This window comes from Mixophyes fleayi, chromosome 1 (assembly GCF_038048845.1).
Source record: "Mixophyes fleayi isolate aMixFle1 chromosome 1, aMixFle1.hap1, whole genome shotgun sequence".
NCBI lineage: Eukaryota > Metazoa > Chordata > Amphibia > Anura > Limnodynastidae > Mixophyes > Mixophyes fleayi.
This window is the reverse complement of record NC_134402.1, coordinates 240,190,387-240,206,828: the sequence shown is the minus strand read 5'-3', so window position 1 is coordinate 240,206,828 and position 16,442 is coordinate 240,190,387. Positions and strand designations below refer to the sequence as shown.

At 38.8% G+C, this 16,442-nt stretch overlaps 1 protein-coding gene across 3 annotated transcripts in view; it reads right to left on the bottom strand.

Moving 5' to 3' along the window:
• Window positions 1-537: 537 nt before the first annotated feature.
• The window catches only part of LOC142152057 (glyoxylate reductase/hydroxypyruvate reductase-like), a 44,009-nt gene continuing 28,104 nt past the window's right edge, over window positions 538-16,442 (bottom strand). For all 3 annotated transcript variants that reach the window (XM_075208290.1, XM_075208306.1, XM_075208298.1), the window contains 5 exons: window positions 14,773-14,861; window positions 9,886-9,990; window positions 8,689-8,824; window positions 3,400-3,530; window positions 538-2,380 (listed from right to left, as the gene is read on the bottom strand). In XM_075208290.1, coding sequence (XP_075064391.1) covers window positions 2,256-2,380; window positions 3,400-3,530; window positions 8,689-8,824; window positions 9,886-9,990; window positions 14,773-14,861 — 586 coding nt within the window. In that variant the 3' untranslated portion in view covers window positions 538-2,255. The remainder of the gene's footprint in view (window positions 2,381-3,399; window positions 3,531-8,688; window positions 8,825-9,885; window positions 9,991-14,772; window positions 14,862-16,442) is intronic.

Genomic DNA, 16,442 nt, shown 5'->3' with positions numbered 1-16,442 from the left:
GTCTCACCACCGCCGCCTCTCTGCTCCGTCTCCTTCCCTCCACTCACTGACACTAGTGAGTGAAGGGGAGGAGACGGAGCAGAGAGGCGGCGGTGGTGAGCATTAGCCTCTTCCCCCCCTCCCCGTGCATCTGAATGCTGTGCGGCGGCCGTGACAGGAATGGTCAGCGGTCACCGCACAGTTTTAAAGTAATTTACCATTCTGTGGCGCCCTCCAGAGCCCGGCGCCCTAGGCAAGTCCCTAACCTTGCCTAATGGGAGCGCCGGGCCTGTCTTCAGCATCATTGTGTGATTGTAAACAGGGGATTGTATAAATTGCGAAGGCAACAAACCACCTTGAGGGGTCTATTTCTGACTATGTAACCGTGCAATCTGAAATATTACATTTATGGCAATTATAGATATTTGAAGCCTATTATAATGCCTCTAAAAGTGATTAAACAAGGTCACCTGCATTAATCCAACTGCAGAGTTTATTTTATCACTGTTTACAAAGCACACATTTTAAAATACATCATAAAATGATTCATCAACAAAATTGCAAGGTCTGAATTTTTTTATTGTCAGATACTTCCAGGTTAAGAAAAAAAGTATCAAATGAAGTTCACAAAAAGCATCAAGTTGTAAAACCAGAACTATGGAAACTCCAAGTTTGTAATTGTCACAATACACTTTTTATTTTTAATATCTCATTAAAGAAGGTCAGGTTTGATATGATTAATAATAATATGAACACACTTGAGAGCTCTCAAGTAATTTTATGAACGGCTATGTTGTGGTTGCTAAATTAACCCTGTGACAGATTAACATTAGTTGGCAATATTGATATCAGTTTCCAACATTCAGCATGCATGACCCCTTGGCCTCCTATACATATGTCCGATATGCTAAATTAAACAAAACACCATTAAAATGATTTCTAAGAAATGTCCCCCTCCCTTTCTAGCATTAGTATAATTCATACTTTCTCCTTTGCTTTAACTGAAGCAACATGCTCCCAGTTTAACCAAGTCACTTAAAAATTGATAATATTTTTAACTAATCACAAGAAAAATAGAGACTCAGGTTCATATATATTTACAGTAAGAAATGCAAGTCACAATGATATACAGTTGGTACAGCACTGGGGGCATGAGTTTGATTCTCGAACAGGCCCTTATCTGTATGTAGCTTGTATGTTCTCCCCGTGTTTGCGTGGGTTTCCTCCCACACTCCAAAAATATACTGGTAAGTCAATCAGCTTCGGGCAAAATTAATCCTAGTCTGTGTGTTAGGGAATTTAGACTGTAAGCAAATGGGGCAGGGACTGATGTGAACAACAATTATTTTCTGTTCAGCAATGCGAATTGGTGCCGCTATATAAATAAATGGTGATGATGCTGTTACATCTTCTAGCAGTTTTATCAAAGTATTAGCGATGTTCTAAATGTTCATGGCTCTAGACCATATGCATTCCTCCCTACATAACGCTGTAAAAAAAAATCAGGACAAAAGGGGGCAAAACCTCTGATCCACTCAATTTCCATATTTGACTATACCCTCCCACCAAATACTAAGATACGCCCTTTTCAGACCTTAAAAACCTGGATTTGCCGGGAAAACTGTGACTGTGGATATGCATTTCTCATAATCCTGACATATGTGTAATGACACAAGCAGGATTTAGTCTGAGAAAAAAACCTTTTTGTATATGGCCTGAGGTTGAATGTTTTGGGCTATTATTGCTTGAGTAGATTTGTTTTACTGATATTGTGGTGGGCCAGCTTGAAACAAATTTATGCTTTAAAGCAGCCTTGTATATGGTTGCTTAACTAAGTAAAGTGGGGTCAATTAATTTATATCATATTTTGTTTTATTTTGTCCCTTTAATAGCCAAGTGAATGAAGTGCTTCCATGTAACTAATAGCCTAAATAATGAAATCAGGGAGAACAAACGGTTCTCTTTAAGCTAATTAATTGAGAATTGAAAAATAAAAAATCACTTATTAGGAAATATTCATTATGCGGAGTTGTACTGAACAGCAGATTCCCAAAAGGTCCCCTATAGAATGGATGAATCATAATTGTAAGTGTTTAACTCTTTAGTTTCCAGATTGCTGTGCTTAGAGGGAGCATTGGGTGGACAACCAACACCAACCATAGTACAATATCTGTTCAATATAGAAAACAGACACTTAATCTCATTACTGTATTTCGGTATGAACAGCTCCCTTCTGCTGGCTTCAGTGGTTGAAGAGTCCGTCAGTCCTCTCTGTACTAGCTCAGTGGCACTTCTTTGGGCATTGGATGTCCTTTCAATCCTGCCAACAGGTTATTTGCTGCAAGAGCAGCCATGGCATTACGTGTTTCAATTGTGGCGCTAGCAATGTGAGGAAGAATAACTGGAAACAAAAGAGATAGGCTTGTATCACACTGACAACATTAATGGAAAAGTAATAACATGCACTAAAAGCAAAACAGGATCTCATATTCTTAGAGCAGGAAAGTCTGTACAGTATCATTGGGATGCACCACTCTTCTCTCTTGGAGTTAGTGACACTTCTCTCCCCTGACCTTAAACCATAATATGATGAATTAAATGTACCATTCACAAGCTGCAGATCTATGAAGAGACCCAATAGCCTCTGTAGTCTTTAGACCATTGGTGTCTTCATGTGATTGTAAGGTCGGCACAGCTATACTGTAGTGTCATAAAGTAACCATATTACAGTACTCAGTGTGTTGGAGGAATCATGAAAAATAGTGGGTGTGGTAAGGGCAAACACACAATTGCTACTTAACATTTCACCAATATATTTATATATTCTTTATTTATATGCTCTTCAAATACTTCAAACAGTATATGTATCCAACATTAAATAAACATCCTAGTCTGGAAAAGCCTGCAATTCACACTGCCTGTAAAGACGTGCTGACGCAAATGCCTATGCAGCATTAGATATGGAAATGCAGTATAGTTCTCTTCATAGTTTAATCAGCAGATCTGGTCTACAAGCGGATTCCTGGCACCTGTAATCCCCACTGCTTGTCTATGTGTGGCTATCCTAAATACAGGGAATAGTAATACAGTGGGGAAGTATGACAATGAATATGTAGAAAATCTTCATAGTTTAAATATAATGGTGTCACATTCCCCAGCATACAGAACAAGAAGAGTGGTACTATCCATTTGTCAATACATGAAAAATAAATAATGTCCAGCTTAAAAAAAAAATGTGGCTTTGTGGTCATCTTGTTTTAGAGGTTTGAAAATTTCACCACTCCCCGACATTAATGATTGTAAAATGACATGTATGGTGACCACATGTATCCGCAAATCACATAGAAAACATAATAACCTTTAGTTAAACCGTAAAAAAGAAAGTTTGAATGACATTTCTTTTTGATTGACAAAACTTACCACAGTTTTTTAGTTTGAAAAAGGGATGATCTGTAGGAAGTGGTTCTGGGACGGTGACATCAAGACCAGCAGCTGCAATCTGTTTAGTAACCAGGGCCTGGTAGAGATCCTCCTGATTTACCACAGCACCTCTGTGTGGAGATATATATTACTCATTGTAATGTCAGACACTGTACTTCAAGCAGTAAAGGGGTCATTCATGTTAAATGGGTTACCGCCATCTGAAAAATTTCCTTTGCTGTCAATCGTTGTCATAAACATACTCTTCCTGTCATGAACCAATTCTGTTGCATGACCTGAACATCATTCAAGTTGGACACACTCGTGGGTGGCCAAATCAAACAAGATCTGACAGTGCAGTCCCTGGACTAAGCAGCTGCATCATTTCCAACCCCGGTACAGCATCATAGGGGGGAATTCAATTGGCCTGCGCACTATAACCAATATTACGGTAATTTCAATGCTAGCTTTTTGCTCGCAGCTCCCTGAGCTGTGTGAGCAGAAAGCAGGGATAAAATTATGTATTAACGGTAATAGGTTTAGTGCGGCATTATTCTGGCTGGAATTGAATTCCCCCCCCCAATTTGCGCAGTGTTAAAACAATTACCGTTATTACGGTAGTTTTAACCCAGCTTTCTACTCGTAGCTCAGGGAAATGAGAGCAAAAAGCCGGAGTTGTAACTACCGTAATAACGGTAATAAAGTGCAGGGCGCATTACTTTTACCCATAACGCGGCCAATTGAATTCCCCCCCTTAGTGTGTTTAAACAGTTTCTGCCATGCCCAATAATGATTCTCTCTATTTGAAAAGACATAATTCTAGAAACAGAGTTCGATGGCAGAAAGGAACCTTGAGGTCCATCTAATCCACTTTTTTTTCTATTTCTCTTTTATATTTTATGTCTAAATCTTAACAATAGCAATAGATTTGATCCATGTTTTCTTGAATTCTTTTACTGTGGGAGTCCCCATCTCAACTTTTGGTAGACCATTCCTTGTCAGTGTTCTTCTCTCCAATTTCAGTGTGTCCTCTTACTCTGTAAATCCTATATTTAATAACACTGCCTTTCTGAACTCTGATAACATTTTCCATATATTTGAATATTTCTATATGGCACCTCTGTTCCATGTTCCATGTCTTCGCTAAGCTGTACATGTTTCCTGATAAGTTTTGTTATATAGCCCATACACCATAGTAATATGACTTCATAATAAATTTATCCATGAAGTTATATGGTTTGGTAAATAATGAGGATACAATGACTGTATAAAAAACTAGGGCTAATGCATTTAGTGCTCTGTCCCATTGGATAGAGGCTGGGGATGGAGCAGACGTTGTGGTGAGTATGGCTATGTAATTATACATATAGAGCCCAATCACAATTTTGCTATGCAAACTAAATAACTTTAGTTCTGTCGCCGTTATAATTTCTGTAGTTGTCATTGTGAAAGTCAAATAATTGGATAAAGTAAGATAGATTGATTAATATTGTTTTACCATGCGATTGCGATTAGTACACCACGTGTAATGACATAATCACACGGATTAATAACACACACATTTACACTTACACTTGTAAATACACATTTATTAAGGTTCCAATCCACATTTTTTTATTAGTAAATTGTATTAGAGATTATTTATACATAGATAAAACTATAGTAAAGGTATTTATGGTTCAGGTCCTCTAAAAGGTAAAGTAGAGTTTGGTCTCATATTAAAGTTTATTTCACCAGTATTAACCCGGTTTCGACAGAGTAGCGATCGCATCTAGCGGTCGCAAGTTATGAGCAATATGAGATTAATACTCAAAAGTGCTTTGTTTATGGGTCAGTTTGAACTGGTTATTTGGCAGGAAGACATGTAGGCAACAGTTGGAGGAAGCTGTCCAACACTCTTTGAAAAGATCAAATGAACTGACCTATGACCAGCAGACAACTGGAACATCGTTAACGCTGGACCAATGAAGACCTCTCTAAGTATTATATGGGTAAATTGTGACATCATCAGTGTTTTTTTGTTAACTGAATCTGCATATAAACTCCCTGGACCAGTGTCTCTTTCCTCTTTTCCTGACAACAGACAATATGACTGTATCTGAACCTGGGCCCAGGGGAAGCGCTGGCTTAATGTAATGTATTCGGTTTATGCTTTCCTGTTTATTGTTATTTCTGTTATGCTCCAGCATGGCTTTCTGTAAATCCTGCTATATTTTGCAATTAAATCTCTGTGCTTTGGAACCACAATAATCGCATTGGACAATATTTATTGGTGGCAATAAAATGAACATAACATGATATTGTTTCCTACTGCCTTTTTTGGCCCTTTGGGGGCTTTGAGCGGAAAATCACGCTATCGGAAGATTCACAAAACCTACGGTTTGCTCAACAAAGGGTGGAAAATGCATCTTTTACAGGTGAGAACACAAATAGTTCTATGCCTTTATATCATCCAGTGCTGCCAAACAGAATATCCATTTTGTGTAATCCAAGTAGTGCTGATTAAAACTTAGGGACAAGAAAGAAAAAAACGGTTTCTTTTTTCATGTCATTTTGCGATTTAAACATGGTTTGTTTCCTTAGCATACGCATGTGTGTCCCTGTGTTGCCACATGTTTAATCAGTTGTGTTGATAGATAGTCCGGTTTTATTTTATAGTGAAATGAATTGTTAAAACCTCTGAGAAGTTATTACCATTTGGGAAAGTATTTTTCTGCGCAGAAAACAAAGGTGTATGTGCATTGTGTGATTGTGAAAGTGCCGTTTGAGAATCCAAGTTACTGTTGAAAGAAACAGGATAAAAAGATAATCTGAGGGAATTCCAGTTACTGTTGAGAAAACAGGATTTAAAGATAAACGAGGTAGGAAACAAAGGTTTTGTGATAATTGTAGTAAAGCGGTGCGATTGGACCCCGTGGTTGCACACGCAACTATGATTGTGAATTGTGGATAGTCCGAGGAAATTCGCTGGAAAGGCAGGTATTTTTGAGTTCAATATTGTGTTCTCCCACTTCTACAGTACTCAGCAGGCGTGCTGGCAAGGTGGGATTATTGCAATGTTGATATTTTCATTCTCCCAGTTTCTGTGTTGGTAATGTTGATCAAGAGGTAGTGAGTATGGTTAGAGATAAAAAAAATGTTTGTGAAAACTGAGAATTAAACTGACTGTTTAAAACTGTGGCAACAGGAAAGGGAGCATGTGGCAGGATAGCGCATGAGCAGCGGAAAGTTGCCTTGCGAAGAGAGCACAAGCGGGGAAAGTATGAAACGAATAAATAAAAAAAAAACTTATAAAAAAGCATAATGTAGCTGATATTCTGTATTAAATGTGTAACTGTTCAGAGGGAGACGAGTAACTTATATGTATTTTTTTTGTGTTTGCTTCTGTTTATGTGTCTGTGTTAACGCCCTGCAATAGAAGGGCCAGTGATTGAATCTAGAAAAAAGCCTTGCAATAGAAGTACAGTTAGTGCATCATAGGCAAGTCAAAAGGGCAGTCATTGAATCTAGTGAGACCAGTTTTTCAAACAGTCTGGAGAGAGGCATTTATTCCATTCATTGGCAAGCTCAATATGTAAAGTGACATTCCCCACTTTACGTGGATAATAACTCAAGTGCAGCCAGGGAAAAGAAGTATGCCATGTATTAATATTTGTAAAAGAAGTTTGTTGTGTCCCTGTAATGTCTCAATTTCAGAAATCCTAAAAGGAAAAGTAAAGATTCCCATGTATTTGCAATTAGTAGGTGAAAGATATCCATTGTGTAGAGACAAATGGTTTTAGCTAATTGACCCTGGTTGCAATGAGGCTATTGCATTAGAACAATAGAAACGACTAGAGAACAGTTGCTAGGGAATTATTTGCATAAGAAACAATTGCTGTCAACGAATGGATATAGTCTGAGGTTTTTGTTGTTTTTTCCTGTTATTTTTGTTGTTGTTTTTTGTATTTGGTTGATGGTAAGGATTGAAAGTAAAGAAATGAAAATGATTTGTTTGTTTTCTGATACTAACTAAATTTTCCTCTTTAGAGAAGGACGACCAGAGAAATATCTTTATTAACTATGGGGATTGCAGAAGAAATACAAAATTTTTCCTTAAAAGACAAGTTAACAATCGGTCATTGTAACACTCTTTCTTCTAATTGCAGTGCCTCCTGATAACTTATTTGACTGAGATTTATTATTTAAAATGAAGTCTGTATATACTCTGCTTCTAATGGTGTTTTTATGTATTCCAGGAAGACACACATGGGAGATACAGAGTATGCGTCACAAGGGTTAATTTTGCACTTCACTGTTATAACCACAAGTCCATCACAGGTTGTATAAGTATTGTGATCAGAGATACCGGGTTCCTTATGAGTTAACAATGGTTAGGACACTGGATTGGATGAGTGATGTAACTCACTGTTAGGTTTAAAAGGAATAGGGGAGTGGGTCATAGATTAGTTGAGATTCAAGGGGATTAGTGAAATACTTGAGAGCCAATTCCCCATAGTGCCCAATCCAGCAGTCATCTTGCTGTAAATCTCCTTTTCTTCTTTCCAGCAAATAAATTTGTTATCATTATTCTTTGCTGTCTTATTTTCCATTCTTACACTTCTGACTGTCAGTATCTCATTCTTTTCTTATATAGAGGTACAAAATACCTAGACACTGTCCCTACGGTTTATAGGCAACCTCAATATCAGGACACAAGCTTTGCGTGACTATGTTCAATCTTTCCAACCACATAAGGGGTGCAGTATGAAAAATAGTATTGCTGTTTCCTGATTTGTCTAAATACTAGTATTAATTTCTCAGTAACAGGACATGAGGTTGCAAAAGAATGGATCACAGTCATGCCAGACAAAAGACCAATACTTGAGATATTGTCTCATCCACAGGGCTGACATTTTTGACAATGGACAGAATTAGGGCTACACACATTACACTGACATAGTCACAAAGGTAGCTAAAGGTTGTGTTTTTTTGGTTATAGAAGCTGCTGATTTTAAGCAGAAGTGTTGTTGTGAAAATATGACTCATATAGAGAGATAAAGATATATATCTCTCTCCAGAGAGAGAGAGAGAGAGAGAGAGAGAGAGAGAGAGAGAGAGATGTATATATAGAGAGAGATAGAGATATGTATATATAGAGAGAGAGATAGACATATGTATATATAGATAGATAGAGAGAAATAGTGAGATGCACACACACAAACACACACACATATATACACACAAGCAAGAATTTGACTTGGCACCCTTCCCCATGACTTGTAATTTACTCTTTTTAAGTTGTCTTACCTGCTGGTATTAATGAAGACAGCGCTGGATTTCATGTTGGAGAAGAGTTGTTTGTTGCAGATGCCCTGTGTATCAGGTGTTAATGCACAGCAGACTAGAAGGAAATCAGACTGCTTCGCCAGCTCAAACAAGGGCACTGCAAGACAGTGGTGGAGGGAAGTCACTGGCTGCTGATATGATATCATTTACAAACTGCATGAAATGCATACATGCAGACGCTTTGTGTAACAGTTCAGTTTTGTGATCTATCATAGGACTAGTCATAATGACAAACGTTGATTTTACATGTACATAAATGCACAATTTCCATATGGAATATGCCTTGATGGTGCAAAAGGTGCACCATTGCAGTAATGCCAAATAGTGGCCATGGCACTTATGAGAACATGTAAACATCCCATTTTTTTGGGGGGGGGGAAATGCTTGCCACACGTTATACCAGAAATGTCCACCTAAAAGTCTCCACCATTTTAAGTTCATTAGAATATCGCATTTTCCACTGCAAAATCTTGTTTTGCATTTGTACACAGGAACAAGCCAGCCCTCATTCAGCATATAGCACCACAATTCCCATGCTCTTCTCATCACAAAGGAACAAAGTTTTAGACCCCAGTAGTTAGTGCTATTCTGACCCATTAAACTATGCATGGCACATAAAAGAGAAAAAATATGTTTAAGCTGCCCATCCGCAACCACGTGGCATTAAATGACACCGATAATGAATAATTGTAAGTAATAATGAGCAATTTGAATGAAAATTACCAAACCGCTGGAGTGGGATTTCTCCATATGTTGGCAGCTTAAGCTTATTGAAGGCAATGCAGTGACCCTATTGAAGCATATTATCAGTGGCGGAACTAGGGAGCTGTGGGCCCCAGTGCAGGGAGGCGGGGAGGAGAGAACCGGGTCCCCTGACCCTCTGCATTTGCCATGCAGCGGGCCCCATTATCTCCATGAGCCCCGGTGTACTGCACCTGCCGCACCAATGGTAGTTACTCCACAGCATAAGTTGGTGGTAAGAGTACAATGGCTTGCAGTACGGTGGAAAACAAGGTTGCATGCAATGTTTAAGTTTAAAAAAGAGCCTTTTCATACTAATCAACTATTATTTTTGATTCATGTCCCTTCAGTTAGCAAGTATTAAAAATAGATAATAAAACCTAACACGGTTCTATAATTTTGTAAGCATCCTCTTACCAAATTCAGCTGAAATCCTTGCTGCTAGGTCATGTCTCGGTATAATATCATTATATAGGACATTTTTCACACCAAATGGTTTTAAACGGTTGATAATGGCTTCACCTATAATGAAATGGACAAGTTTTACAACTATACAAAAAGGAGGACAGTGATAAGATGAGAAAAAAAATGTGTCGATGAGGTTATTTGGGGAGAATTTTTGCTACAAACTTTGCAGTAAATCAAATCTCACAGAGATTTGTGGAATCGGTACAAAAATTTGCTTAAATTTCTCGAATTTTAGAAATGAAAAAATAATAAATAAAAAATGTCAAGATGGTTGTTTAGGTTTAACCATGTGTGAACCAACTTGAACAAGTTCAAGCTTAAATTGATACATTTAAACGGTTTATAAAGCTGCAAATTCAAATTGAGATTTAGGGATGACTATACTGTGAACATTTGTGCGGCCTTCAAACCAGTGAAATTCAATCAACTTTCAAACCAATTAAAATATGTGGAGCATCTTTACTCATGACCGGTTTAAAGAGTGGTTAAAATGTGCTATAGTACTTTTGTTTTCTTTTTATATGAATGTACTACTAACCTTATACTACTAGCCCTCAGACCATTTAGGAGCAAAGTCAGATAACATAATTTAGTGGTGTGAGCTATGCACAGGGCCGATAAAAGTGCTCTGGGGGCCCTAAGCTCCTCCCTATTTACTGCAACAGTTGATTCTTCTCTTGTGTGGAACAAGAGGAGGTGGCGGCCTCTGAAGCGCCTGGTTTCTGCTCCTCTATCAGGATAAGTGGGTGGCACTGCCACGTTACAGCACTGACACACTTCGAACATATCACTGACACGGAAGAGTAGGAGCCGGCAACTTCATAGGTAAGAATTGCACAAGGCACTCTCAAGTTAGTTTAAATAATGAAATATCCCCTATTCCCCATTTTCAGACAATAAGGAAGAATTATGTGTTTAATTTAAATCTCTAGGGCAGCCGGCACTCAGTGTGGAGGCTTCAGGAAAAAAGAAGATGCTAAATGAGTGAAACAATGCCACTCATTTAGTGTTTTAGGTGCCCACAAAATTTTGGTGCTCTAGTTAACCTCCTGAGTTTGCCTAATGATACTTGGAAATGCATGCGTCACAGCTAATTAAATTATGTTTGCATTATCCCTTTTTACAAATAACCTTTGAGGTTGTTTAGCAAGTAAATGCATATATTACCACTCCCAAAACTATGGCTTGTTTTAGATAACATGGCTTCCAGCAAATCAATTTTAGCAAACAAGGGGTTAATGTATTTGAATAGCACTTGTGCTGGTTACCTATTTTAAAGGATGGGGGTGGGGAGACATGTAATTTATTAAAATAGACCGAATTGTTCATTAATTTTTTATAAGGCTATGCCAGTAATCATCAACTTGATGATTAATGTTGTATCTTTACTCCGGCCATATCTAGATAAGGTGTATATATATATGAAGGTATGTGCAACTCAAAATACACACATAAAGCCACAATCATGCAACTATGGGTTTACGCCTAAGTTTGGGATGCAAAACTGCAACACGCTCTTTATGAAGCCATATATGCTCCTATTTAGGATGACAGAAAATACTGCTGAGGAATTTTTTTAATTGCTTTGTGAGTGTTAGGAACCCCTCCAGCCGGAACAACACAACCCGGAATCTACTCCGCCAATCAGGTGTTCACTGGAGCCCCTGATGGTGGGGACAGACTGGGCCGCAGACTGACAGAGGGTCGTGAAGTGTGTACCGGCTGGGGAGAACCCAGGCAAGAAGAGTCAGGTCCACGCAGAGGTCAAGGGCCGGCAGCAGACAACAGTATCGGTAAACAAGCTGAGGTCAGGGGTCACAGGCGAATAGCAGAACCGGTAAACAGGCCAGAGATCAGGGTCACAGGAAACACGAGCGAAGTCCAATTCAAAGCCAAGGGTCATACACGGGGAGTCAGTAGTGGTATCAGATTACAGGAACAGGAACTAGCAGGTCAGCAGACTGGAGCACAGAAGCTATAACCGGCAATGAGGTAGCAGACCTCATTGCCTTAAATAGTGAGGACAGCCAATCAGAGCTTGGCTCTGATAATACCCAGCCCCCTGCACCTAAATTAATTAGCCCGCAGGCTAGTAATATTGATGGGCGCATGCGCCCGGCTTCTCATTGCCGGGACGCAGCGCTGAAGCGTCCCTCCGTTGCCCCGGCAACGGCCGGGTCATAGGCGGAAGTGATGTCCCGGTCGCCATAGCGATGGCCGGGACGGAGGTAGGAGAGTCGCGGCGGCTGTGCTCCGCCGCGGCTCGTAACAGTGAGCATGTAGATATAAAATAATAGAAGTCAAGTTTTATGGTAATAATAATGGTGCCTCTGATATGTCTACAAACACAAGCCAAATAATTTTTTTTAACATTAATCTTCTTCATACGGAACCACATTGGATGTATTTACTTTTCATTTTAACAATTTCACCTTGCAATACATTCATAGCAAACATTATATTGCAGAATGTGAAAATATAATCTTAATATTTGCTTACTACATGACATTCATTGTAATTAAATTTTAAAGTCGTTAAGAGTTTACTCTGAAGATATAAAAGTGAGTAGACATAGCCCTACTAAATATTGGTCAAGGGAATAGAGGTGGTAGGGGGAGGTCACGGTGAGCAAGAGGCTTTGGTGGGGTGGTACATCTTTATTACCACCTAGGGTCCAAGGTAATTATAATCCACCACTTGTCTCAGGTTTTGAAGATTTACCCCTCGCAAAGTACTACTTTTCTGGCTTTGTTTGCTGTTCACAGTATCTGTCCTTACCCTGTATGCTGTATAAATTTTTATGATGTATTAAAAATTCAGTAGCATTGTACTATGAACCTGCCACATGCTTAGTAGGCGTAGTATAATATGTTAGTATAGAGTAATAAAATTACATTAATATAAGGTAAACTTGTTATATCGGTTGTATCTGTAGACTGAGTTTTTAGGTCTTTATACAATTGTATTTTATTTATTACATATGTATATAACAAAGAAGTGATATTAACCTTATGTAACAGAACACTAATGTGTTTATCATGCTCAAATTAGTGAAAGCTTTAAACATTGTGGGCCTGATTCATGTCTGTAAGTTGCGTATTTAAAAAGTTCATGCAACTTGACTGCAGTTCTAGCTATATTCAAATGATGGCATTTCTCCGGATGTTTTGATTGGAATCTGGATGAAAGTAGACTCTGCCTAAGCAGTACTTGCAGTAAGTAGACACCAAGAACAGACTGCAGTATACGCACATGCTTAAGTACAATAAAACTTTCATTTGAACATAAAATAAAAATGCATAACATGCGTAATTATATATTTGCAAACATTTTTGCTTTACAGTAATAATATAAGCAACGCCCTTACTGTATATTGCCTATGTAAGTCCACCCCTTCCCACCCTTCAAATCACAGGCAGTCAGAAGTGTGATTTACCTGCAAGAATTGTGTACTTTGGTACAGGTCTCGGTTTTGCACATGAACAGAGCTAAAATATGCATTATACGCCACATAGATGGACTTCCGTTCCTTAATGAGTCAGGCCCACAATGTGTTTTAATAGTATATCTTAGTTGTATATAATTGATCTGCGATAGCTACTGGCACACATATGTGTACTATTTAAATCAAAGACTAAACCATGTCAGTCATCACTATCAGTCGGCATTTACTCCTGACCTCTAGTGGGTGAAGTTACGGCTGAAAACAAGCAAATTTACAACAAACAACAGCATTGGTCCACCCCTCCCGTCCCTTGTTCCCTCAAATTATAGAGCGTTGTAAGTTCAATTGTGTTTGAACACGATTTGCATGAAATTGCGTTCATTGGCGTAATGTCTTTGGGCAAAGGCAAAATTATTTCAAACAAGACACGCTATATAAATGAATGGACGTTCAAACATGAATCAGGCCCTGTATGTAAACATTCTAGCTGTATGCATAGAATAATGTATTTACCTTTATGTGTGAATCCTTATTGATTGTTAAGAGAAACATGGAGATATACATTCACATTTCCAGGCTAAGATGCTAGACATAAAGCAGATTAAAAATGATTTATGACTACTTAGAAATAAACTGAAACAGGCTATCCATGGACATTTGTTATGCTATAGATAAGAAGCATATACATATATCAAATAATGCCAGCCAAATAGCACATGCAATTCACAGTTTATACTTGTCAGGCACCATCCCCACTTGTCCTCTTCTGCCGGGGATGGACGCCGCTCTGTTGTTCCTGTGCATCCCGTTGCTAGGCAACGGGGCGCTTCCGCTCTCACCGGCCGGGCCTGGGGCGCATGCACGTATGTTGCTACGACAATGAGGTGCGCTTCTCCGTTTCCTGACGATGGTTAGCCACGCCGGCACCACTGTCCACCAATGACAGCTAAGTAGCCTCTATTTCAGGGAGGCTCTGGCACCATTTGGGTGCAAGAGTATCTAGGTCTCCCTATGCTCCAGCACTCCTCTATATGATACAGTCTCCTGTCTGAATCCCTGTGTACCGAACCAGCTTTCCCGGACGTTGCTTCGGATATCCCATTGGTCTGTTTCCTGTTATCTTGTTTTAACTCCTGGTCTCCTGACTTCGCTTTTGTCTACTTCCTCTGTACCTTGCCTGTATTTTAGGATTGTAATGTTGATAATTTGTTACAGTTATGTTTGTGTAGTGTTACGTGTTCTATGTCTGGATAGAGTGTAATAGATTTATATTACGTTGATGTACATTGTTCAGGTCATGTTGGGTAGGAGTATTGCCCTATGTTCTATGATATTTAATGTGCTTGTACTTAATGAACAACTTATTTTGCTTCCACATTTTCTTTACTCACCTATCCGTCCCAAGCCGAGGATTCCAACAGTACTATCACTGAGTCCGCTCCCGCACATCCAGAGAGGTTTCCATGTGCCCCATCCACCACTAAGTTAAATATCAAGACAAAAGGGGAGTCAGTGTGTTTATACCAAGTACTGAACTACCTATATTGATGTGCAGTGCTATTTCTTATTTAACTAAAGACCATTTTTATACCATATAATAATCTGAAGATATATTGCTACATTTTAAAAATGTCCCTGAAAGAGCAAGCACAAATGGAATTTCTTACTGGTGGCTTCTCATACTCGATCTGTTGCAAGCTGCGGCAGGGGTTGTGGACTCACTACACTGCTAGCAACTGACCCTGGTATACCTGGGTAACCAAACAACACCAAGAAGCCCACAAAGAAATTATAGACTTAGTGGCAAATCACCTACAGGCCTATGTGTATAGAATGAAACAGACATGATCATGATCAGGGGCAGGCCAGAGGCCAGGGCTACAAGTAGCCAGATGTTAGATCTTACAAGCCATGGTCAAGGTTCCAGGAAGGATCAGTAAGAGTGGCAATTGGAAAAAGGTAGATGGCCAACGGGAGCATTTCATGGATTCATGTTCTGGACACACTAAGCAAGAAAAGACAATCCTTTTCATCCTTCTTTAAACTAAGCAACTTCCAGCAATCAATTCCATGCTTTTCAGAATGCCAGGATGGCATGTAAACTTCAGGTTGTGAGACAAGAATAAGAATTTGGGGTGTAGGCTGACATCTATTAAGGCTTTCCCAGGAGGAAGTATAGAGGTGTGCACAGAGGTTGCAGCAAGAATGAAAAAGGGATCTATAACATGCAAGGGTTCTAGTAAGCCCCCTGGCACAACGGATTACGGGATCAGTAAATGTATTGTATAACCTAAATTACATGACAGGGTTCATAATGACTTTTGCAAGTCTTGAAAGTGATTTTTCATCTCCCTACTTAATACAGATAAGACTATACACATGTAGATAGAGTATTGAAAAGATTGTGGCTCCTTGGATGCATTTAAAGAGGTCTGAAAGAGTAATAGGTTTCTATTAATATTGTTTATAGTATTCTTATTCCACCAGGTGTAATTGATGCAAGGTCTTAGACAATGGTCTTTCTTCTTGATGAAAAAGTAGCCAACATAGCAGGAAAAATAGTCCTGCGGTAAATTCTATCTCTAAATGCTCCTCAATGTACTCAGACATGGCTTTTGTTTCTGGTACAGAAAGATGATAAACATGGCCTCTAGGAGGAGCAGAGCTTGGAATTAATTTGATAGCACAGTCAAATAAGCAGTGATTGGCAGGGTTTCAGCTGTGCACTTGCAAAAAATATGTGTGAATGAATTTACAGAGGGGTCATTCCACATCAGATCACCCAAAAAAACATGAAATGTCCACCACCCATCTCAGATTTTTTTAATTTTTTTTTAGTTAAGAGAGGATGTCAAAACAACTATTCCTGCCAAATATCTCAACTGTCTGACAATTAGTTGATTAAATATTAATTTTTCAATGTATTAAATATTTTACTAATCGCAGTTTCTTTATCCAGTTTATTTGAAGTATCATGGGTTTTTATTAAGGAATCAACACAAAATTTGGACCCCTAAGGTAACTCTTCCTCCCGAATCCAAAAATCCAAACCAAATTACTT